Genomic DNA, 24,222 nt, shown 5'->3' with positions numbered 1-24,222 from the left:
TCCTAGGAATCCTGTGGCATTACTATACAGAAAGTACCCTACATATGAATGAGTTCTGTTCTGAGGGTGTACTCATAAGTCAAATTTGTTCGTAAGTCTAACAAAGTTAGCCTAGATATCCAACTAACACAGCTGAATAGTACTGTACTGAGTAGGTTTATAATACTTTGCACACAAATAATACATAAGAAACAAACACAAAAAATAAAATATTTTTCATCTTAGAGTACCTTGAAAATATAGAAGTACAGTACAACAGTTGGCATACAGGGGCATGTTCACATCTTAAAAGTTCACAACCTGAAGGTTCATATGTAAGGGACTTACTGTATTGCTCTGCACTATTTTTCAATTATGTCACATAAGTCATGGGTCTCCAGGAAACCAATGTCCTGGAATGCAGGAATCATTTCTTTAGTTTGGCATTCCTACAGCATTATACTTAGTGCTGATCACAGTACTAAGTTAAGAGTAGCTTTTCTTCCCTTACTACTTAAAGAGAGAAACAGGAGAAATAATTTGTAAATTATACATCTGACAAGGGACTTGAATAATAAAAGACTCAATAACCTAATCAATTTAAAAACAGATAGTTCAGTTCAGTTCAGTCACTCAGTCGTGTCCAACTCTTTGCAATCCTATGGACTGCAGCACGCCAGACTTTCCTGTCCGATACCAACTCCTGGAGCTTGCTCAAACTCATGTCCATCGAGTCAGTGATGCCATCTAACCATCTCATCCTGTGTTGTCCCTTTCTCCTCCTGACTTCAATCTTTCCCAGCATTAGGGTCTTTTCCAATCAATTGGCTCTTTACATCAGGTGGCCAAAGTATTGGAGTTTCATCTTCAGCATCAGTCCTTCCTTTTCCTGAATATTCAGGACTGATTTGCTTTAGGATTGACTGGTTTGATCTCCTTGCAGTCCAAGGGACTCTCAAGAGTCAATTCTTCAGCTTTCTTCATAGTTCAACTCTCACATCCATACATGACTACTGGAAAAACCATAGCTTTGACTAGATGGACCTTTGTTGGCAAAGTAATGTCTCTGTTTTTTAATATGCTGTCTAGTTTGGTCATTGCTTTTCCTCCAAGGAGCAAGTGAAAGAAGGGCCAATAATTACACGAAAAGATGTTCAAAACCTTTAGCTATGAGATACCATGTCATACCCCCTAAGATGGCTATAATAAGTAATACAGATAATAACATGTTTTTTGGTTAAAATGTGGAGAAATTGGGACCCTTAAAGCTATGCTTTTTCTAGTAGTCATTTACAAATGTGAGAGCTGGACAATAAAAAAGGCTGAGTACCAAAGAACTGATGCCTTTGAACAGTGGTGCTGGGTAAGACTCTTGAGAGTCTCCTGGACAGCAAGGAGATCAAACCAGTCAATCCTAAAGCAAATCAGTCCTGAATATTCAGGAAAAGGAAGGACTGATGCTGAAGCTGAAGCTCCAATACTTTGGCCACCTGGTGTAAAGAGCCAATTGATTGGAAAAGACCCTAATGCTGGGAAAGATTGAAGGCAGGAGGAGAAGGGGCTGACAGAGGATGAGATGGTTGGATGGCATCACCAACTCAATGGACATGAGTTTGAGCAAACTCTGGGAGGTGGTGAAGGACAGGGAAGCCTGGTGTGATGCAGTCCATGGAGTTGCAAAGAGTCAGACACGACTGAGCGACTGAACAACAACCCCAGGTCCTAACAACATACTGGCACAGAGCAGATGGTCTGTGTGTTGAATGCATACCTGAACAGATGAAGAAGTTAATACCATCTGACAATTTCCATTTATTTCTAGTAATTCAGAATTTCATCCTTGGTTGTGAAAGCAACTGTCACAAGAGCTACAGAAGTTCACTATTAAGGATTAAGAGTCCCACTAGACATCTTTTTAAAGGTAGAGAGGCCTTGTGCTACTCAGATTTGAGTATGAAGAGAGGCAATATAACATGCTGGCTAAGAACTAGTAGATTTTAAGTCCACGAGTTGGGTTCTATCTATCTTCTAATACTTATTGTCTGACCTGGAGATATAACTTCTTTGCATATTAGTTTTATCATCTGTAAAACTGGTCTAAAACAACACCAACCTAATAAGGTTATTGTGAGGATTAAGTAAAACTGTGCCTGTAAGTACCAGCACAGTCATTCTTATTCGCCTATAAATGACTGCTAAAGTAAGGATAACTGATAGACCTCAAAAGGCAAATACACCAAAGTACTATCACAAAGCAATTACTGCCTGTAGAGCTCTGATTTCTACATAAAACTTTCCTGATAGCCTAACAAAGATCATCTCCCTATAGAATACCACAGAAAATGGAAACTTGCACAAAAAAAAAATAATAATAATGAAGGAATAACATATCTGTGGCACTGGGCACCCTCAACACTGCAATGACAGTTCAGTGAAAAGCTCTCCTCAAGTCTCTACCCTTTACAGCTAATAATAATAATTAGAATACCAACCTACTAATAGCACATGAATCACATTATCTCAGAAAAACAAAGAGAACCTAGCAGTGAAACACACTAAAAGTAGGACAAGAATAAGAACAAAAAACTAATGGACAATTCTTCTGAAGTAGTTAAAAATATAATGACAGAAAAAACTAAATTGAATACATAAAAGGTACAATATGTATATTGTTATTAACTCTGTGAGATTGAAATTTGGGTTTCACAAATCCATCTGTAACTCCTCAAGTAGCATTACTCTGGTATCGTCTCAAGTTTGAGGAATTAAAAGAATGACTTATCAAAAAAGTTTCACTTTTAAGTTACTTACTGAAACCACACATATTTTCAAAGAAATGTCAGCTTGATCCTTAATTTTAGTATGGTGATTAAGAAAGGATGCAAAACTGCAAAGCTGAAAACTGTGATTTGAATACTTGGCACCAGTAATTAGGTATTAAATTCATGTGTCCCCACTTTCTAACTTACTTAAATAAAACAAGACTATCTGTTGGAAAAATGTTGAAAATGTTTGGTGATGTTTTGAACTGTCACATGGAGGGGGCGGTGTGAGCAGTGGATGGAAGCCAGGGATGCTACCAAACATCCTGTTGGGCACGGTGTGTCTGTTGGTCACTTAGTCATGTACGACTCTGCGATCCCATGGGTTATAGCCTGCCAGGCTCCTCTGTCCATAGAATTCTCCAGGCAAGAATACTGGAGTGTGTTGCCATATCCATCTCCAGGGGATCTTCCTTACCCAGGAATTGAACCTGGGTCTCCCATGTTGCAGGCAGATTCTTTTCTATCTGAGCCACCAGTAGTGCACAGGACAGCCCCTATGACAAAGATTTATCCAGCCCAAACTCAATAGTGTTGAGTAACGCTGTGTCAGACTTCAGGGCTGCAGCCATATTCTCATTTGCAGGGAGTGCCCTTCACATTGTGGGGTGTTCTCTGCACAGCCATACTGTTTAATAGTATGATCTGATGAAAGTAAATAAATATGCAAATTTGTCTTCAGTATGTCCCCCAGGAAGCCAGGCACCAGAGTTTTCTGCTCTACCTCTGGCACCAAGACTGACACAGGAAGCAGCCACTCAACATTTGCTGAATGAATGAAAGAATAAACTAAACTGGGTATCACATGTTAGGCTCTAATATACCAGAGTTGTAGCAGATGCTAAAGATTTAAGAAGAATCTTTAAGAATCACTGGTCTAACAGTAGCTAGAAGGCAGCAGAGGTAGAACTAGGACCCAGATTTGTCTCTGTTCTTCTCAAAATAATACTTTCATTACAAAAGTCACGTATGATCACTGTCAAGATTCCAACCAAAAGCACATGAAAAGTAGAAACTGTCCATTTCCTCCTCTTTATCTCCCTTCCTCCAAGGCTAACCACTTTTAAGTTTGTTGTGTGGCCATCTTAAAATGCACTCACACACAGAGGAAGAACAAATGTTTTCTTTTTTAAGTTTTGCGACTTGCTTTTTTTTTCATTCAATTCTCTATGTCAATGTACATCCATCCATCTCCATGCTTTCCTCATAAGACATGAAGTGGTCTGGGTTATGGCTGTATCATAATTTATGTAAGCTCTCACCACTGGTAGGCATTTATACTGTTGTTAGCTTTTGATTATTTCTTACAGTGCTACAGTGAAAAAATGCTGTAGTTAACATACAAGTTAAATCCTTGTATTAATACAAGGACTTCCATGACACCTACTCTCAGAAGTAGAAGTGCTGAGTCAAGGGTACACGTTTTCAATTTTGCTGGTTACTGCCAATAGCTTTCCATTTCTTCTTTACAGGTCATCATAGAATGAAATAATATATCTAAAAAGTTTGTAAGAGTGATATATATTATATACCCTCAATTCATAATTAAGACATTCCTGGAGTAATCTTCCCCTACAAGTCTCCTTGTATTTTTTTAAGTTAACAAAAAGTGTCTTATATACTTTTTAAAAGATCCTCTCTGCTGCAGTCCAAAGAGGTCTATTTTAAGCAATAGCAAGGTAAAAAAGTGAACATAATCAACCATTTTGTAAATGAGAAGAAATGCATACTATATCCAACATTGTCAATGTGGCAAGTAGGCATGCTTACCAATCATTATTTTAAGTGTTATAAATGAAATGCAGAGGTTTTTTTTTTTTCACTCAAGGATTTTCATTATATTTTCTATTGATTTTTATCACAGAAGTATTGGATAAAGTTTCTCTGTAACTGATATGCTTTAGTAAACCTAATTTAACATCTTGCCCTGACTCTCAGAACACTGGCTGTAAGAAAATGACCTTAGGTGGTGTTAAATTTAGGTCTAGTCAATAGTTTTCAAAAAGAGACAACTTGCACACTTTAAAAGTTTAAGCATCATCATATTGAATAAATGCAGGGTTCACTATCGTAATTTGACACCACAAACCTCTCAACAGGCAATAAATATGTATTATGAGCTAATATATTTCCAGTGTCATGAACTAAAACAGCCGCCAGAACATGAAGTTGCCTCAGCTCACTATAGCCTGTGTGACCTTGATAAGACTCTTGCAAAATTCCTCCTTAGGACTGACCAAATATGAATGAGTAGTGGGGCCTGGGAGAAACATGAAAAAGGAAAATGGCTCTATTTGTTAGGCTGGTGGGATGGAGCTTACTTCTTATTAGTCTTCTCCTGTTTGGGCTACAGTTCATTGTAAATCCTCTATTTTCATAATTACTATCATTGCATCCTCTTGAGAATCCACCCACTTTCTATGAATGGGAAACTGTCTGCAACGTTGCTACGCAGTGTGTGGTACTCTGACCAGGAGCATTCACCACCCAGGCGCTTGTTAGAAATGCAGAAGCTCAGCCCATGTCTCTGAATCAGTGCTGCAATTCTAACATCCCCAGAGGATTCTTGTGTGCATTAAAGTTTGAGAAGCCCTGGTATATAAGACTAAGAGCAGTGATTCTCAAGGGTGGGGAAAAAGGGAGACAATTTTGCTCCAAAGAACCATTTGACAATATCTGGAGATATTTTTCAGCCGGTACTACAGGCATCTTGTGGTCTGGGAAGATTCCACATGGCCGTGAGGCTCAGCCCATGTGCCATGAGCACTCTAGAGCCCATGCCCCACAATGAGAAGCTACAGCGATGAGAAGCACTGCAATTGCAGAGAAGCCCCTGCTCGCCCCAACTAGGGACAACCCACGAGCAGCAATGAAGACCCAGCAGAGCCAAAAATAATTCATTAACTTTAAAAGGTTATATTGTTCTTTTTGTCAGAATTCAAATATTCATATTTAATTCCTATTTTTATTGGCAAAAGACTATAATTCTCCTTTAGAAGAAAGGAGCATGTGGTCACTGAATCAAACACCGTTAGAAGAAATGATATCAGGCGTCCCCAAAGCGGAAACAAAACATTTAAATTAAAATTTTAGTCACCAAGCAGAAAAAGACCGTTAAAAAGAATCTCTTCTGTCTTGTTGCCATTATAAAACCACACCTTTGCCACTTGGGAGAGCAGTTTTATAGACGCATTTTGTAAACTTTTTTCCAAAAGGAATATTCACCAACTCTCATTGTCAAGACATGCTTATTTAATATTAAATTTAAAATTACATCTGAAAGAATTTAATTCCAATTTTTTAGGGAAGAAATGTAATGCTATTAGAGAAAAATGTTCTGTAGTGAAATTACGTATTAAAAAACTCATATCCTAATTATAAAAAATTACTTACTAGATCTAATTTGTACATTATAGGTCGAAAAAGCCTTATTCTGACAAATGATTGAAAACCTTTTTAAGGTTCCATCAACAGGCTACATTTACAAACTCAGGTACTGAAATGTATCAGGAGATACACAAATAAAACCCTATCTTCCAGGTGCTCAGTCTAATCAGAGCATATTTAGCATTTGCAAGAAAACAAAAATAATTTTTATTTTCAATTAAACTGTGTGAAGAGTCTGTGTCCTTACATAATGCATCTCGACCTTCTTTTGGATATAATCATAATAATGCAGGAGCCTGGTAGGCTGCAGTCCATGGGGTCGCTAAGAGTCGGACATGACTGAGCGACTTCACTTTCACTTTTCACTTTCATGCATTGGAGAAGGAAATGGCAACCCACTCCAGTATTCCTGCCTGGAGAATCCCAGGGACGGGGGAGCCTGGTGGGCTGCCATCTATGAGGTTGCACAGAGTTGGACACAACTGAAGCGATTTAGCAGCAGCAGCAGCAGCAATCATAATAAGAGTAAAGAGGACAGTCACTATATGTGTATTTTATTAGCTTCTTAATATGTTAATGAAAATGACTAAAGGTGAGGAGAAAAAAATCTTTCATAGCTCTCATTTTCCACAATATAATTATTTTATTTCCCTTTGAATGAAACAGAACTCAGTCACTACAAATAAAGTTTCAACCATTGAAAATGTCTCACAACTATACAGCTAAGAAATATAACTGACCAATGACTAATTTCCATAAATCCCTCTCCTAATCAGGGTCGGGTCGGTTTAAAAGGTTTATATTCTTTTAATGTACTAGGTTAATTATCTACTCTTTAATATAGACAAAATTGCCTCCTGAGACTCTTTCATAGCTCCGTGACCTTCCACCAGTTCAATAAGTATGGCAGCTGGCAGACCAGACATTTTCTTTTCCTAGAGACTGGCTCTCAGGAAACCACAAGGAAGAGTTATTAAGGTCCTAGGATGAATATGAAAACAATAAAATGTAAATGTAAAATTAATTATGATTGGAAGCACCTGAAATCTATTATCACTTTCTAATTTTAAAGATGGAGAAATAATGGTTCAGTAAGGTCAAGCAATATGCCCAAGGAAACACAGCAAATTAATGGAGTACTTCTGGGGCTTCTGTGGTGGCTCAGCTGGTAAACAATCCACCTGCAATGTGGGAGACCTGAGTTTGATCCCTGGGTTGGGAAGATCCCCTGGAGAAGGAAATAATGGCTGCCCACTCCAGTATTCTAGTATCCTGGCCTGGAGAATTCCATGGACTGTATGGGGTCGCAAAGAGTCGGACACGACTGAGTGACTTTCACTTTCTGCAGTTTTACACAAAAGCATATAAATTAGCCAGTGTGCAATTCCATTGTCTTTTCAACATTACTCTTCAAATGATCACGTGCTAAAAGCAACAGTTTCTTGGAATTTTAGAGCTAGAGAGGGAAGCCTTTAATGCTCACTCATCTTACAGATGAGGAAACTGATATCCAGAGAGATCTTACTGTTCCATCATTCATCCACCAACATTTACTGGACTGCTACAATAAGCTAGGTCTTAAGAGATACAAAGATACACAGGATAAGATCACAGTTCTTAAGAAGCTCATGTGGGACCAAGAGAAAAAATATATATATAAATGTAATATAACATGATAGTTATCCACTTTCTCCAAAAGGCATAGAGACTACTATTTTCTAGTGTCAGGCACAGTGCTTGGCATTTCACGTGTATTATTTAATCCTGAAAACAACTGAGAGGTAAGCAGTATCATCCGTTTTTCAAAGGAGGACAGCTGAGACAAGATTGTCCAAGTGAAGATACACAAGTGTCATAATTTGAACCCAGGTTTGCCTGTCTCCAAAATCACAATCCTTTCTTTCTGTTAAATTATGACACCTTCTGCACCAGATTTTATTTGTTTAAATCATCCTTCACCTAATTATTTCTCTACAGTCACTGTAAAGCAACACAAGCTGCAATAAATAATTCTAGTCTTCAAGATTATCACTTCCTAGAATCAGGAATCAGAGTTTAAAAACCTTAAGGAAGGAAAGACAAGAAAAGGTTCTGCTTATACCCAAATAAAGTTTCCTTACTCATAAAAACTGAAATACTGGCGTAGTGAACTTCAGCTTTTATCTCCTGCTTAACGGAACATGTGTGTGTTAGTCGCTCAGTCGTGTCTGACTCTGCCACCCCATGGACTGTAGACTGCCAGGGTCCTGTCCATGGAATTCTCAAGGCAAGAATACTGGAGTGGGTAGCCATTCCCTTCTCCAGGCGATCACACTACAGGCACTCCATAAGCGGTAGTATTTTTTCTTCAAGGTATTGAGAGGGCTGACAAACTTTCTAAAGCTTTCAATTTGAAAAAGTACTAAGCATTTTCTTTTGTTTCTATTCCTGTCCCAAACATTTTAAACTAGAGAAGGCTAGAAGAAAAAACTCTATTCCAAGATGCTAAGGAAGAATTCAGGATGGATATAGCTCTGCAGCCAAGTTAGTCCGCTCCCCAGTCTTACACAATTCACACTTTTCATCATCGGCAAAAGGAAAGATTTGAAACGCCAAGGGTCAAGTTAGAGGACAGGGACAAGCGGTAAATCAAATCAGATCAAATCCTAATCCCTAGTATTAAACCCAAGGAGCCTTGATGTGTGTGCGAGCGCAACGCTCAGTCGTGTTCGACTCTTTATTCACCCCACTTTATTCACAGTGGGGTGTTCAACCCCCCCTTTATTCACAGGCAAGTATGAAGGAGCCTCCATACTCGTCTGAGAATAAAGTAACAACGTGGGAAACCCAGTTGAAACCAAGAAAGTAAAGCCCTGATGGATAACGAGGGCATCTTTTATTGAAAAAGTTGTATCGAAGTATATATATACTAAGTCACCCAGACTGATGAGAGTCATGGAACAAAAGTCAAAGTGGCCTTTTCTCTACATTTAAATAAACACATCTGAGCATTTAGGCTGAAACCTCACTCCAAGCCCCCAGGAGAAGAATATAACCGCCCTCGGTTACAAGGTTTTCCGTGACGGCTGCAACCTCCGGGTACCGGCGTGGAGCTGCCCCGGCCGCCCCGAGGTCCCAGCCAGCCGCACTCCGCCCGCTCCGAGCCCCTCCGCCCGCTCCGAGGGCGAACGCCCCAGACCGCCCTCCGCCGCCCAGGCTCACCTCGGCGCACGCCGCCCCCCGCGCCCTCCGGACCCCAGCGCCCTGCGACCAGCTGGAAAGGGAGGAAGACCTGGAGCAGGAGGGGCCCGAGGCCGAGGACCCAGCGCCCCCACCCCGGCGCAGCCATCGACCAGGACCCTTGCGTCAACGCAGGGAGCCGCCACACGACGGTCGCGCGGGGAACGCGGACCCGAGAAACAGAACCGGGAGTGTGAGCTGGAGCCAAGTGCCAGCAGCTGCAGCAGACCCGGTGCTCCGCTCCTCGCTGGCGCCAGGGTAACCTCCAGTCCCGGGCAGGTTTGGGCGGGCTCAGGGAGCGTGAGGAGACTCGGGAGCCTGGCCCCGCCCAAACCCCGCCCCACTACCTCTTGTCCCGCCCAAGCCCCGCCTCGTCCTGTCTGGCCCCGCCCCTCCTAGCCCCGCCTCCATCCTGCCCAGTTGATCCCCAGACCCCGGGTTTTGGCCCCACCCTGCCTGTTCCTCTTTCAACAACACAAGCGAAGACTACACCAGACGGTGAATACTGAAGTCGGATTGATTATATTCTTTGCAGCCAAAGATGGAGAAGCTCTATACAGTCAGCAAAAACAAGACCGGGAGCTGACAGTGGCTCAGATTATGAACTCCTTATTGTGAAATTCAGACTTAAATGGAAGGAAGTAGGGAAAACCACTAGACCATTCAGGTATGACCTAAATCAAATCCCTTATGATTATACAGTGGAAGTGACAAATAGATTCAAGGGATTAGACCTGATAGATAGTACCTGAAGAACTATGGACCGAGGTTCGTGACACTGTACAAGAGGCAGTGATCAAGACAATCCCCAAGAAAAAAAAAAAATGCAAAAAGGCAAAATGGTTGTCTGAGGAGGCCTTACAAATAGCTGAGAAAAGAAAAGACGCAAAAGGCAAAGGAGAAAAGGAAAGATATACCCATTTGAATGCACAGTACCAAAGAATAGCAAGGAGAGTAAGAAAGCCTTTCTCAGCGATCAATGCAAAGAAATAGAGGAAAGCAATAGAATGGGAAAGACTAGAGATCTCCTCAAGAAAATTAGAGATACCAAGGGAACATTTCATGCAAAGATGGACACATTAAAGGATAGAAATGGTATGGACCTAACAGAAGCAGAAGATATTAAGCCGTGGCAAGAATACACAGAAAAACTATACAAAAAAGATCTTCACAACCATAGTTCTTCAGATAACCACAATGGTGTGATCACTCACCTAGAGCCAGACATCCTGGAATTCGAAGTCAGGTGGACCTTATGAAGCATCACTATGAACAAAGCTAGTGGAGGAAATAGCACTCCAGTTGAGCTATTTCAAATCCTAAAAGATGATGCTGTGAAAGTGCTGCACTCAATATGCAGCAAATTTGGAAAACTCAGCAGTGACTACAGGACTGGAAAATATCTGTCATTCCAATCCCAAGAAAGGCAATGCCAAAAAATTCTCAAACTACCACACAATTGCACTCATCTCACACGCTAGTGAAGTAATGCTCAAAATTCTCCAAGCCAGGCTTCAACAGTTCATGAACCTTGGACTTCCAGATGTTCAAGCTGGATTTAGAAAAGACAGAGGAAGCAGAGATCAAATTGCCAACATCCGTTGGATCACCAAAAAAGCAAAAGAGTTCCAGAAAAACATCTACTTCCGCTGTATTGACTACACAAAAGCCTTTGACTGTGTGGATCACAACACAAACTATGGAAAATTCTTCAATAGATGGGAATACCAGACTGCCTGACCTGCCTCCTGAGAAATCTGTATGCAGGTCAAGAAGCAACAGTTAGAACTGGACATGGAAAAACAGACTGGTTCCAAGTCTTAAAAGGAGTACATCAAGGCTATATATTGTCACCCTGCTTATTTAACTTATATGCAGAGTACATAATGAGAAAGGCTGGGCTGGAAGAAGCACAAGCTGGAATCAAGATTGCTGGGAGAAATATCAATAACCTCAGATATGCAGATAACATCACCCTTATGGCAGAAAGTGAAGAAGAACTAAAGAGCCTCTTGATGAAAGTGAAAGAGGGGAGTGAAAAAGTTGGCTTAAAATTCAACATTCAGAAAAGTAAGTTCATGACATCTGGTCCCATCACTTCATGGCAAATAGATGGGGAAACAATGGAAACAGTGGCAGATTTTATTTTAGGGGGCTCCAAAATCACTGCAGCCATGAAATTAAAAGACACTTGCTCCTTGAAAGAAAAGCTATGACCAACCTAGACAGCATATTAAAAAGCAGAGACATTACTTTGCCAGCAAAGGTCCGTCTAGTCAAGGCTCTGGTTTTTCCAGTAGTCGTGTATGGATGTGAGAGTTGGGCTATGAAGAGAGCTGAGCACTGAAGAATTGATGCTTTTGAACTGTGGTGTTGGAGAAGACTCTTGAGAGTCCCTTGGACTGCAAGGAGATCCAACCAGTCCATTCTAAAGGAAATCAGTCCTGAATATCCATTGGAAGGACTGATGCTGAAGCTGAAACTCCAATACTTTGGCCACCTGATGCGAAGAACTGACTCATTGGGGAAGATTGAAGGCGGGAGGAGAAGGGGACAACAGAGGATGAGATGGGTGGATGGCATCACCGACTCTATAGACATGAGTTTGAGTAAGCTCCTGGAGTTGGTGATGGACAGGGAAGCCTGGCATGTTGCAGTCCATGGGGTCGCAAGTAGTCAGACCTGACTGAGTGACTGTACTGAACTGCCTGTTCTAGGGTCTCCCTGGTGGCTCAGTGGTAAAGAATCCGCTTGTAATGCAGGAGATGCGGGTTCGATCCCTGGATCAGGAAAATCCCTTCGAGAAGGAAACAGCAACCCATTCCAGCCTGGAGAATCGCAAAGAGTCTGACACGACTTAGATTTAGCAACTGAACAGCAGCAGTATCTTTTCTAGCTTCACCTTTTTCACACCTGGCCCGCCTCACTACCTGGGAGCTCAGAGTCCCAGGAAGCACAAGGCCAGAAGACAGCATCACAGGCGGGTTCTCAATCCAACCACCAAGTGACCTTGGGCAAGCCACTGCATACCTATGATAACTATCATCAATTAACATCTACTCTGGGCCCCGCACCAAGAGGGGAACCAGACAGACAGACGGCTCTCAGCAAACAGAAAACCATTAATCATAAATAAAGCTACTGAGTTGTGATGAGAGATGCAAAGGAAACACAAGGGAGCCTGAAACATAGTGGGAGGGGACTTTCTCCCGTGCTCCTGGCTAAAACTCTCTCCGCTCAGCCCCGCTACCCACTGTATTCTTCCTTGTCAAGTAAATACCAAAGGCAGTTTACATGCCTCAAAAGTCTGTTATGGGAGCCAAGTGATCCCCAATAGGTGGCCAGCAGGCAACCCTTGGCAAATCACCCGCCTTCTCTGGGCCTCTTTCTTCATCCTTAGAAGTAGGGGGATCAAATAGAGGACTCGGAAGGTCCAGTTCTGACACTTATTCAAGCCATCCACAGAAATGATATGCTGGCACCTCAGAGTGGACATCAATTAACATTAGTGCTGCCATCAATTAATATTAGTAAATATTAATGACTCTATCTGCCACAGACACTTAGCAGCTCAGGTGGTGACTGATGATGGCTGCTAGAATCCCATCTCAAATCCCACTAGACCCTACATTTCATCCCTTCTGTTCATAATTGATTAGAAAGCTTCATTTGGCTGAAGAGATTTAGGCAAATCATCTTTAAACTTCAGTGGCAGTGTGTTTCGCTGATTCTTCACAGAAAGCTTTATGGAGTTGACACCTCTAAGGCTCCTTGTGAGCAGAAATACCACTCCAAGCTCCAGACTCTGTGAATCTGTTTAAAAACTAAACCTGGCTGCAAAGAATCCAAACGGTGAAAATAGAGACTTTTCCCCTCCATCTAAGTACAATCAGGAAATTGGGAACAATACCCGTAGAAGCTAGTCTGCTTAAGCTGGACTTAAGGAAAGAAAAGAGCCACAGAAAATGATAACCAGGTTAGTCATTAATTACACTTCTACATAGGAAGAAACGGAGAAGGCAATGGCACCCCACTCCAGTGTTCTTGCCTGGAGAATCCCAGGGACGGGGGAGCCTGGTGGGCTGCTGTCTATGGGGTCACACAGAGTCGTACACGACTGAAGTGACTTAGCATAGCATAGCATAGGAAGAAAAGACAGTATTTATTGTCCCTTATTTGTATTTTGCTCTGAAGAATTTATGGAACATGTAGACACTTATGCAATTCACTCTAACTGTATTTGGAGAAAGTAAAAGTGTTATTGCACTTCAACAGCTAGAGGATTTAAAACAGAATGGTTGAATAACTGTTGAAGGTCACAGCACCTGTCAGTAGCAAACTAGAATTATATGGTTGTTAACTCAGCCACAGCAAGCATGATTGGAACTCCTAGGTCTCCCCAGAGTCTTATATATCAATAACCATGAAAACAATAGTTATTTAAATAATCTGTGGTGATGGGGGTGGAAAACTAGTTGTCATTACTGTTTTTAAGTGAAAGGTAAAGTGTGTAATTTGTTGGGCACTTTGAAATCCAAGCAAATAAATTCAGAATATAATGTATGCCTCTTGGATGGTTTTTCCTAGACGGATATACCAATTACTCTCGGTTGTTGGCTGTGGTGGCAGCACCTGCCTCTGATAAGAGGTGTTTTCACACTGCTAGGAGACGCTGGCGGATCGAATGACAGTGCACACTGCAGCTGTTGCTGTGGCCACCGCTTACAAAGGTCCCCTAAAGCAGCATCTGTCTACCAACTTTCTGAGATTTGACCAAAGGGACTGGCATACAGTCTACAGAGCACCCACATCCCAGACACCATATTTCCTCTGAAGATCGTGGAATTTTTATTATACTTCCTCACCTTCACCGATCCGACTTTCCCTGAATATCCAAACCCACCCCTTCTTCAAATGTCACGTGACTCCCTGACCAGCCACAGCCATCTCCCTTCTCCGAACCTCCAGGACACTTTTACTTCTCTCGCTGCATTTGCCACCTTCCATTTTCGGACCCATTTCTCTATAAACCTTATGTCACCTAGTAGATAATGAGCTCCTAGGATTAGAGTCTAGGTCTTATCCATCTTTGTAATACCCACTAGCCAGTCAGAGTTAGACACCACTGAGTGGCTTACACTTCCACTTTCTTGCCATAGAAAGTGGAGTTTAATAACTATCATATTACCCTTGCTACATAGTGGGAGAATGTACTAATCGAATCATTATTTAATGTACTAGCACATTTAAACTCCAGCAGTATTAGGAGGGTTGCACTTTTATTGTTGTTCAGTTCCTTAAGTTGTGTCTGACTCTTTTGCGACCCCATGGACTCTACCCTGCCAGGCTGCTCTGTCCATGGGATTTCCCAGGCAAGAATACCGGAGTGGGTTGCCATTTCCTTCTCCAGGGGATCTACCCGACCCAGAAATTCAAAGTGCATCCCCTTCACTGCAGGTGGGTCTTTACCACTGAGCAACCAGGGAAGCACTTTAATTACCCTTATTTTATTTTTACCTTGCCCATGGACACAGAAGCCTGGTGGGCTACAGTCCATAGGGTCTCATCGAGTCAGACCTGCCCGAAGTGACTGAGCATGCATGCACTTCTTCTCACTGTTCTTGGCAGGTTCCTCTTCTCCCACCCAGATGCTGCATGTTGGGAATTCCACAGGCTCAATCTCGGAACTATTTCTTGTACACTGTGCCCCCGCCTCCACCCACCCCTCCCTCTGTGATCTTATCTATTTCCCTGGCTTTAAATATCTGCTGCACACTGGCAATGACCAGATTCACACTTGGGTGGTCATCTCAACTCTGCGTCTCTGTATATGTGACTTTGTTGGAATATCAGTTAATATGTTGCAAAGCACTTTGGCCTTTTAGTTTTCCCATCTCAACTAATTACGCAAGTGAAAAACCTGGAGGTCATCCTTTGTTCTTCCCTCTGCTTCACCCACCAAGTCTAATTTAGCCTTAAGTGCTGCTTGTTGTTGTTGTTCAGTCGCGTCTGACTCTTTGCAGCCCCATGGGCTGCAGCATGCCAGGCCTCTCTGTCCCTCACCATCTTGCAAAGTTTGCCCAAGTTCATGTCCATTGCATGAGTGATGCCATCCTGCCTCTGCTACCCTCTCATCCTCTGAGGCCCTCTTCTCCTTCTGCCGTCAATCTTTTCCAGCATCAGGGACTTTTCCAGTCAGTCAGTTGTCAGTTGTTTGCATCAGATGACCAAAATACTGGAGTTTCAACTTCAGCATCAGTCCTTTCAACAGAGTATTCAGGGTTGATTTCCCTTAAGATTGACTGGTTTGATCTCCTTGAAGCCCAAGGGACTCTCAGAAGTCTTCCCCCACAGTTCAAAGGCATCAATTTGATTCAAACTGTACAATCTCAGGGAGAAGGCAATGGCACCCCACTCCAGTACTCTTGCCTGGAAAATCCCATGGATGGAGGAGCCTGGTAGGCTGCAGTCCATGGGGTCGCTAAGAGTCGGACACGACTAAGCGACTTCACTTTCACTTTTCCCTTTCATGCATTGGAGAAGGAAATGGCACCCCACTCCAGTGTTCTTGCCTGGAGAATCCCATGGACGGAGAAGCCTGGTAGGCTGCAGTCCATGGGGTCGCACAGAGTCGGACACGACTGAAGCAACTTAGCAGCAGCAGCAGCAGTACAATCTCAGTTTGTACAGAGATTCAAACTGAATCCCTCTCTGTATACGCCATCCCCAATCTGTAAACTAGAGCCTTAAAACCTGCCTTGCAGGACATAAAGCTGGTAAAGCAAGTGTTCAGCTGCAGGGCCCACGTATTCAATAGGTGACAGCTATTATTATTTGTGTGGCAGTTATTCGCTACTGTGCTTCTGCACTTACAAAACCCTCAAGCAAAGGGCAGCTGGTGCTTTGGAGTTAAAGGAGAGGGTATGAGAAGGGAATTAGGAGACCAAATAAATAGGAGGAATCAAAAATAGACATTGTCATTTGCAAGTGGTATGACCTAATGAATTGTCTTTTATATCAATGTTGTTGTTGACTTTTCTTTTTTCTAATGGGGTCAACTGAGAGCTAAATTAAGAGCTAGGCAGATTCTCTGAATCTTCCATTCAGCATTTCCATTATGGCTTGGTGATATATTCTGCTGTAAGTCTTGAAGATGAGAGCCAAACTGAAAAGTTAATTAAAGATAAAAATGGATGCTGTCAATTTGCTGTTGAAATTAAATGCGTTTTTCACACATTAAAGGGAAAAAAGCAAATATTGATAGAATATTAAAATCCAATCCTTCAAAAGAAATGATATCAAAATAAAAGCTTCCTTTCAGGGCTATTTCAATGGCTGTAATCAAAATGTAAAAGTGCAGACATATTTTAATGCAGAGAGCTTTAAAAGAAAATCAGTTGACCACATTTTTATTAGATTGTAATAACTAAATAGTAGCACATAAATCACATATCCCAAAAATATAAAACTGAGCTATTGCACTAGAATTTTATAATAGAATATATATATACCACAATGTCACAGACCCAATTACAATAGAAAAACACGAGAGAAAAGGAAATGACAGTTTACTACAAACCAGAGTAAATTATAATGTGTCCTGAACAAACCCCAACTCTTTTTATAAATGAAGATATTGTTTTCCATCTTAAGAAAGAACACTGCAATATTCCATGTCCTCTGAATGTTGAAAACCTTTACATCTGGAAGAGATGAATCATATGATGAAAGATTTTTTTAAAGACAAATATAAACAATCTCTATTGTGCACTTGTAACTTGCAAAAGGATAGATCTTAAACCTTTTCCAAACAAATAAAATGGTAACCATGTGGAGGTAGTGGATATGTTAATTAGCTTGATGGTGGTGATCATTTTGCAATTTATATGTATAATAAACATCAAGTTTGTACACATCAATGATAGCTCCATAAAGCTGCTAAAAATAAAAATAATTTCTATGGTGAAAAAATGCCAAATATGGATTTCAGTAAGTAAATTCCTTTAGCAGATTTGCAATCACTATACAAAAACTCAACATTTGTATACTAAATCAACACAATTTCTTCGAAATATAAAAATATTTATTGTATTATGTGAAATGTTCTTCATAAATGGCATACTATTATAAATTTTAGAAAGAAACTCATGCCCTTATTTAATGACCACAAAACACAGCTGCAAATATGCGAACACAATTGTTTTCTACAAAAGGTAGAATTTAAATATTCTTATAAAATATACAGCCTATATCTTGGTCACTTTCTATTCTAGAAATGAAAGGTATTTATAGACACTCCCACATATACCAAAAATAAATCCAAAGGACAAATTATACTGCAGGTATACAGATGCTCCAGAAATTTGTGGCTATGCACCAGAACTGCCCTCTTAGAATTCATTCATTGATTGCCAATTTAATTGTTCCCAGACTATTCCCACTATTCCCACTTCAATCAAAGGATATTAAGAAATTATGAACCTCAAAAGCGGTCAAAAATTCAAAATTAAATATAATTCACTTCCATGTGTAATTTGTAAGCTGCCAAATAATGCTTTTAGGATGTGAGGATAAATTAAAACCAAAATGGAGCTATTTCTCTACCATGTTTGGGAATCTGCTCTAATGATCTGCTCCTCTATTTAGCAATAAAAAGCTTTCATCTAGCCAACGAATGCTAATTGATGTCAAGTTTCCTTTATGGATAAGAAGCAAGACCAAATGAGCAACCTTTTAGTAACACAGAAAACTCCCTCTGAAGGTTAATGTATGGCATTGATTGTTCCAGAGCATCTATTATCTTGAGCCTAATTCTAAGCCAGCTGATCCAAGTCTCTCAAAATCGGAAATCATTTGGTAATTTCCAGTTCCACAGCTGTCTCACACAAGGCCTAATCATTCCTTGCTCTTCTATAACACACCTGACTAATAATGTTTCCTGCCTTCATCCCCTAGGCAGTTAGTTCCATGAAAGCAGAGACACTGTCTATCTTGTTCATTGCATCAGCCTGAGAACTTGACAGGTATTGATTCTCAATTGTTGAACGAATAGCTAGGTAACAGAGCAAGGATACACACCGGTTTTTATCTGACATCAAAGACCCAAGACTGCACTTCCCAATATGTCAAGAACTTTCTGCATTTCCCAATCTATCACTTTACAGAGTGTTGGAAAGATCAGATGAGCATCAAAAGCACAATGAGGAATTTCAACTCTGCTTTACTGGTGACTGAGAAGATCCGATGTAATCAAAGATCAAATATAGCCTTTTCCTTACAGGTGATTTCAAGTATTCTGTAGTTTTCAACAAATTGAAAACATTCTAGCAGTAAAGGGGAAAGGAGATAGAGAGGGACACGTGTGGGAGGCTCCCATGGAACCCCAGGCACGGGATGATAGCAATGGCTTGCACTACAGTGGTGGTACTAGAGCTGTGTCTCTTGGCACAAGTGACTCACCTTTTCTGAGCTTTGTTTTTCTCAACTACATAATTGAAAGTTTGCCTCTAAATCATTTATACTAAATGTTTTACAAGGCTATGGTGAGAATTAGCACTAACAAATATAATGTAACTGACACACTTGTGTGCTCAACAAATGATAGCTTCTACTCTGTTGTATCGAGACACAGGGCTTTCTAAGGCTGCACAATGCGTTAGAAAAGCAATGATAAGGGAAAAAAACGTTATTTTAAATTATCCTCTAAGATTCTTTAATAATACCTTTCGTATAATTTTAGGGCTTCCCTGGTGGCCCAGCTGGTAAAAAATCCGCCTGCAACGTGGAAGACCTGGGATCGATCCCTGGGTTGGGAAGATCCCCCAGAGAAGGGAAAGATCCCCCACTCCAGTGTTCTGACCTGGAGAATCCCATGGACTGTATAATCCATGGGGCCTCAAAGAGTCGGACATGAGTGAGTGACTTTCACTTTTCACTTTGTATAATTTGCCAGAGTCTACCACATACACAAATTCAGCAGCTAAACTGGGCCAGTGCAGTAAGAGTGGCTAACTCTAAGGGCAATTTTTATTTAATTTGTTGTATATTTTCCAAAGTGAGCATATACTGCTTTTTGAATCAAAGAATACGCTGTTAGATTGTTTTGGACTCAGAAGACAATTTACCCTGGATTCTCTCATTCCATATGATTATGATGTTATTATATAAGGTTCTTGGGTGCAGAATCAAAGACGTGGCCTTTCCTAGTGTTAGGCATAAAGGAATTTAGAGAAGAGATTCTTCCTGCTGGGATGAAAGGAAGCCAAAATCCTCTCCAACTGTGAGACCTACTTCAAGGATAACTAACATTCATATACGTGCATTTACTCAGAGTCAATCCAGTTCCCATTTTTATTGGGATCTTAATAGGAAAGCAGGCTTCTTTTATAATGTAATAAAATCTGTATTGATAATATGAATGAATAGTATAAAGATGGATTAAAAATAAACCAAGATGTGACCCATCAATTACACTACTACATATATAAAGAGAAATTAAAACATATGTCCACACAAAAATGGGCTTCCGGGGTGGCACAGTGGTAAAGAATCTGCCTGTCAATACAGGAGATGCAAGAAAAACGCTGTTTTAATACCTGGGTTGGGAAGATTCCCTGGAGTAGGAAATGGCAACCCATTCCAGCATCCTTGCCCAGAGAATTCCATGGATGCGGGCGCCAGTCCTTGGGGTCACAAAGAACCAGAGATGATTGAGCACACACACACACACACCCCCCACACACAAATGTATACATGAGTATACAAAGCAGCAATACTCATAATAACCAAAAAATGGGAAAAAACCTATGATCCCAAAACTGATGAATAGATAAAATGTGATACAGTCACACAATGGAGTATTATTCAGTAATAAAAAGAAATGAATTCTTGCTATTTTTCTCACCTAGTAAACAAAGAAATGAATTACCAATACACTCTAAAATGTGGATGAACCTCAAAAACATTACAATTAGTGAAAGAGGTCAGTCACAAAGGACCACAGAGTGTATGATTCCATTTATATGAAATCTCCAGAATAGGCAACTCTGTATAGACAGGAAGTAGATTAGTGGTTGCGTAGGGCCGAGGAGGAACCTGGGCGTGAATGGTAAATTGGTATAGAATTTCTTTCCAGGTGATAAAAGTGTTCTAAGATTGTGGTGATAGTTGTACAACTCTGTTAATATATTAAAAGTCATTAAAGTATAATCTTCAAATGAACTGTATGCTCTATGAGTTATATCTCAATAAAGCTGTTACCAAAAAATAAATTAGTAAACCAAGAAAGGCAAATAACTATGTTGTTTCATGTAATTCTGAACTGATTCATTTTCTTTTCTCCCATTAATCAGTTCATTAGAAATATTTTAGGACTTCTATGGTGGCGCAGTGGAGAATCTGTTTGCCAATACAGGAAACATGGTTCGATCCTTGATCCGGGAAGATTCCATATGCTGCAGGGCAACTAAGCCTGTGGGCCACAACTACTGAGCCCTCGCTCTAGAGCCCAGGAACCACAACCACTGAAGCCCACGTCCCTAGAGCCCATGCTCTGCAACAAGAAAAGCCACTGCAGTGAGAAGCCCACGCACTGCAATGAAACGGAGCCCCAACTCATTGCAACTAGAGAAAGCCCACACGCAGCAACAAAGACCCAGCGTAGCCAGAAATAAATAGAGAAATATTTTAAATTCAACTATTTAGTGAAGATATGAGTTCTGGAAAGGAAAGGTAACATTGGAAGAATGATCAGAAACCACTTAAAGCAGCTATAAGATGGTCTCTCTCTCTGTGTCTTTTTTTCTCCAGTTGTCATAAACTTTTTGTTTGAAAGGTTAGGAAAAACTCATTTTTTTTTTAAATACTGGGGAAAAAATCAGGCTCTCCACCCACCCCCCCCCAAATAACTTGAACAAATCACATATATTTAAAATTTGTTCTTGTATTTATTGGCTTTGCAAAACAAGGCAAAGATGTACTATGTACATCTTACAAAGTATTTGTAATGATTTCCAAATCATTTGTTTAAAAAAAAAAAGGGTAGTTTGCAAAAAAATGGTTTTGGTTGTTTATAATTCTCATTAAAACAATATCTGGCCAAAGGAAAAAAAAAGACTGGACCATTCCCAATTAGCGTGAACAACGGAATTAAAGTTGCATGATTTAAATAGTGCCTTTTAAAAATAGATGCCAATTACATATTTTAAATTATGCATGATAAAAGTGACAAAACCACAAATTTATTCAAGAATGTTCTATACTTTGGTTATGGAATATCTTTACATGCACGATACTAACAACAAGAACTAAAAATGAACGATAGATTTGCCTGCATAAACACAAAAAGCATTCACTATACCCACATCAGGGCTTCCCAGGTGGCGCAGTGGTAAAGAGTCCGCCTGCTAACAGAGGAGACGGAGGGACGGGTTTGATCCCAGGGTTGGGAAGATTCCCTGGAGGAGGAAATGGCAATCCGCTCCAGCATTCTTGCCTGGAAAACCCCATGGACAAAGGAGCCTGGCAAGTTACAGTCCACAGGGCTGCAAAGAGTTGGACACACACATCAAAACTGAATATTTTAGAAGCTAAGTGCTCTGATAGAAAACTGAGCTAAGGAGATGAACAGTGCACAAAAATATATAAAAGAACAATATTTGGAAGAAAAAGAAAAATAAAGCCTATGACATGGTTTTGCTGTGTAATGTGTGATAGTGTTCACTGAACTCTTCCCTCCCAAGGATATTATTAGTCTCCACTTGGCTTCAGCCCAAAACAGCAATAAGAAAAAAAGAGGGTAGGATATTTTAAGAATAGTTCATCACATTCACTTAACGTCTTTTGAAATTAGATTGTAACCCTTTATCTGAGTTAGAGACCCTAGTCATCCCCTACTTCCTCTCTCATCCCTCACTGTATGGAGCCTCCTTCCTCTCTGTTCCCTTTACTGCTGCTAAGCCACTTTAGTCGTGTCCATCTCTGTGCGACCTCATAGACAGCAGCCCACCAGGCTCCGCCGTCCCTGGGATTCTCCAGGCAAGAACAGTGGAGTGGGTTGCCATTTCCTTCTCCAGTGCATGAAAGGGAAAAGTGAAAGTGAAGTCGCTCAGTCGTGTCCGACTCTTCCCGACCCCATGGACTGCAGCCCACCAGGCTCCTCCGTCCATGGGATTTTCCAGGCAAGCGTGCTGGAGTGGGGTGCCATCGCCTTCTCCGTCTGTTCCCTTTACCACGGTCTTACAGACACTCATCCTTCCTTGCCTGACTATTTCAATGGCCTCCTGACTGGTCTCCCTGCCTTATGTTTCTTCCCACTTAATCCATCTTCTGGACTCCAAGAATTAAGAGTGTAATAGTTTCTCTCTTAATCTCAGCAGCCTCTGCATTGTATTGAGCACAGACTCCAAGATCTGTGAAGCTGTCTTCTCTCCTCATCTCTTGTGGTTACTCTTCTTCCCCTGACAAGCTGTGCTCTAGCTCAGCTCAGAGGCTGACTTTCCACAAAAAAGTGAAGCTTTCCCACTGCCAGACCTTTACACAAGCGGTTCCTTCTGCCTTCACTCCCTAGTGTACAGCCACCTGGAGTCTAGCATCTTCCTCACATTGTTAAGTAGTTGATGACAGCCCTGCTGTTCCTGCAAGACTGAACATTGAAAACCGAGGACAGGAGGAGGGGTAAACTGCGAATTTGAGATTAACATATACATATGATTGTATATAAAACTGATGAACAAGCACCTAGTATATAGCACAAGGAATTAGAGTCAATATTTTGTAATAACCTATAATGGAAAATAATCTGAAATAGAATATATGTGTATATATACATATATGTAACTGAATCACTTTGCTGTACACCTTAATCATTATAAAAATCAACTATACTTCAACTTAAAAAAAAAGAAGAGGACATGTCTTACTCACCCACGAGTCCCCATCACCTAAACTTACTAAGAACATGGTAAATATGAAGAAATAAAGAAATGAATCCCCTTTCTGATTATTTTTCAGGATGCAGAATATTTTTGCACTGCTAACACAAATACTTTCATGAAACTTTCAAAGTGCTAGACTGTAGCGATTTCAGAGTCTTATTTTTTGATTAAGAAAAGCACCAGCGGTAAGATTATATGCAGGAACATATGATTTTTTTCCCACGAGTTATTTTTAAAAGTGATTTGTAAGTCACCAAAGTGAAACAACTCAAGATTTTAAACTGACTCAGGATTGAACACTTTTAGCTTTTTGGTTCCTTGTTTCCATCTAAGGTGCTCCTGCACCAGCAGTGCCCCTGTGAGAACCCATGAATTCTGCCCAGTTGAGAGGATGAAACGCCTGCTGTTGTGGAGCATCTCTATTCAGATGAGGATTGCTAGGCTTACATTTGGGATGCATCATCAGGAACCAGAGGACTCTGCAACCTAGGGCTAAAAATAGGCCACATAACAAAGGAAAAAGAGGCTGGGAGAGAATCTAGGCTAGCAGTTGGCCTGAGAACAGGAAAAAAATTCAGTTATAGAATAGTCCCTGCTGCCCAGCCCACAACCAAAGTAGGAAATGATTTCAACAAAAGGGTGAATATGTAGAAGTTTCTCCATCATTTGGGTGACGTTCTGAAGACTTGCTCCTAATGTGGTGATAAAATGTGCTAGGCTCTCTTATCCACTACAGTCTTTGCAGTTGTCACAACTTTAAGCAACAGTGTTGAAGAGGTGGTCAGAATATAGAAAACACACCATTTCTACTGAGTTGCATGGAAAAGAGGTGTATTTCAGGATTTCATTCTACCGTGTCAAGAGCCACTATTCACTTCCTT

At 40.8% G+C, this 24,222-nt stretch overlaps 1 protein-coding gene across 1 annotated transcript in view; it reads right to left on the bottom strand.

The window, feature by feature from the left end:
* Positions 1 to 9,676, bottom strand: part of CHRNA5 (cholinergic receptor nicotinic alpha 5 subunit) — a 30,419-nt gene extending 20,743 nt beyond the window's left edge. Inside the window, exon 1 of the mRNA XM_019983860.2 lies at positions 9,390 to 9,676. Within this exon, the coding sequence (XP_019839419.2) occupies positions 9,390 to 9,516 (127 nt within the window). The 5' untranslated portion in view covers positions 9,517 to 9,676. The remainder of the gene's footprint in view (positions 1 to 9,389) is intronic.
* Positions 9,677 to 24,222: the final 14,546 nt, after the last annotated feature.

Source organism: Bos indicus, chromosome 21, assembly GCF_029378745.1.
Source record: "Bos indicus isolate NIAB-ARS_2022 breed Sahiwal x Tharparkar chromosome 21, NIAB-ARS_B.indTharparkar_mat_pri_1.0, whole genome shotgun sequence".
NCBI classification, from domain to species: Eukaryota; Metazoa; Chordata; class Mammalia; order Artiodactyla; family Bovidae; genus Bos; species Bos indicus.
Note: the sequence above shows the minus strand (reverse complement) of the source record. Positions and strands in the feature narration are given on the sequence as shown.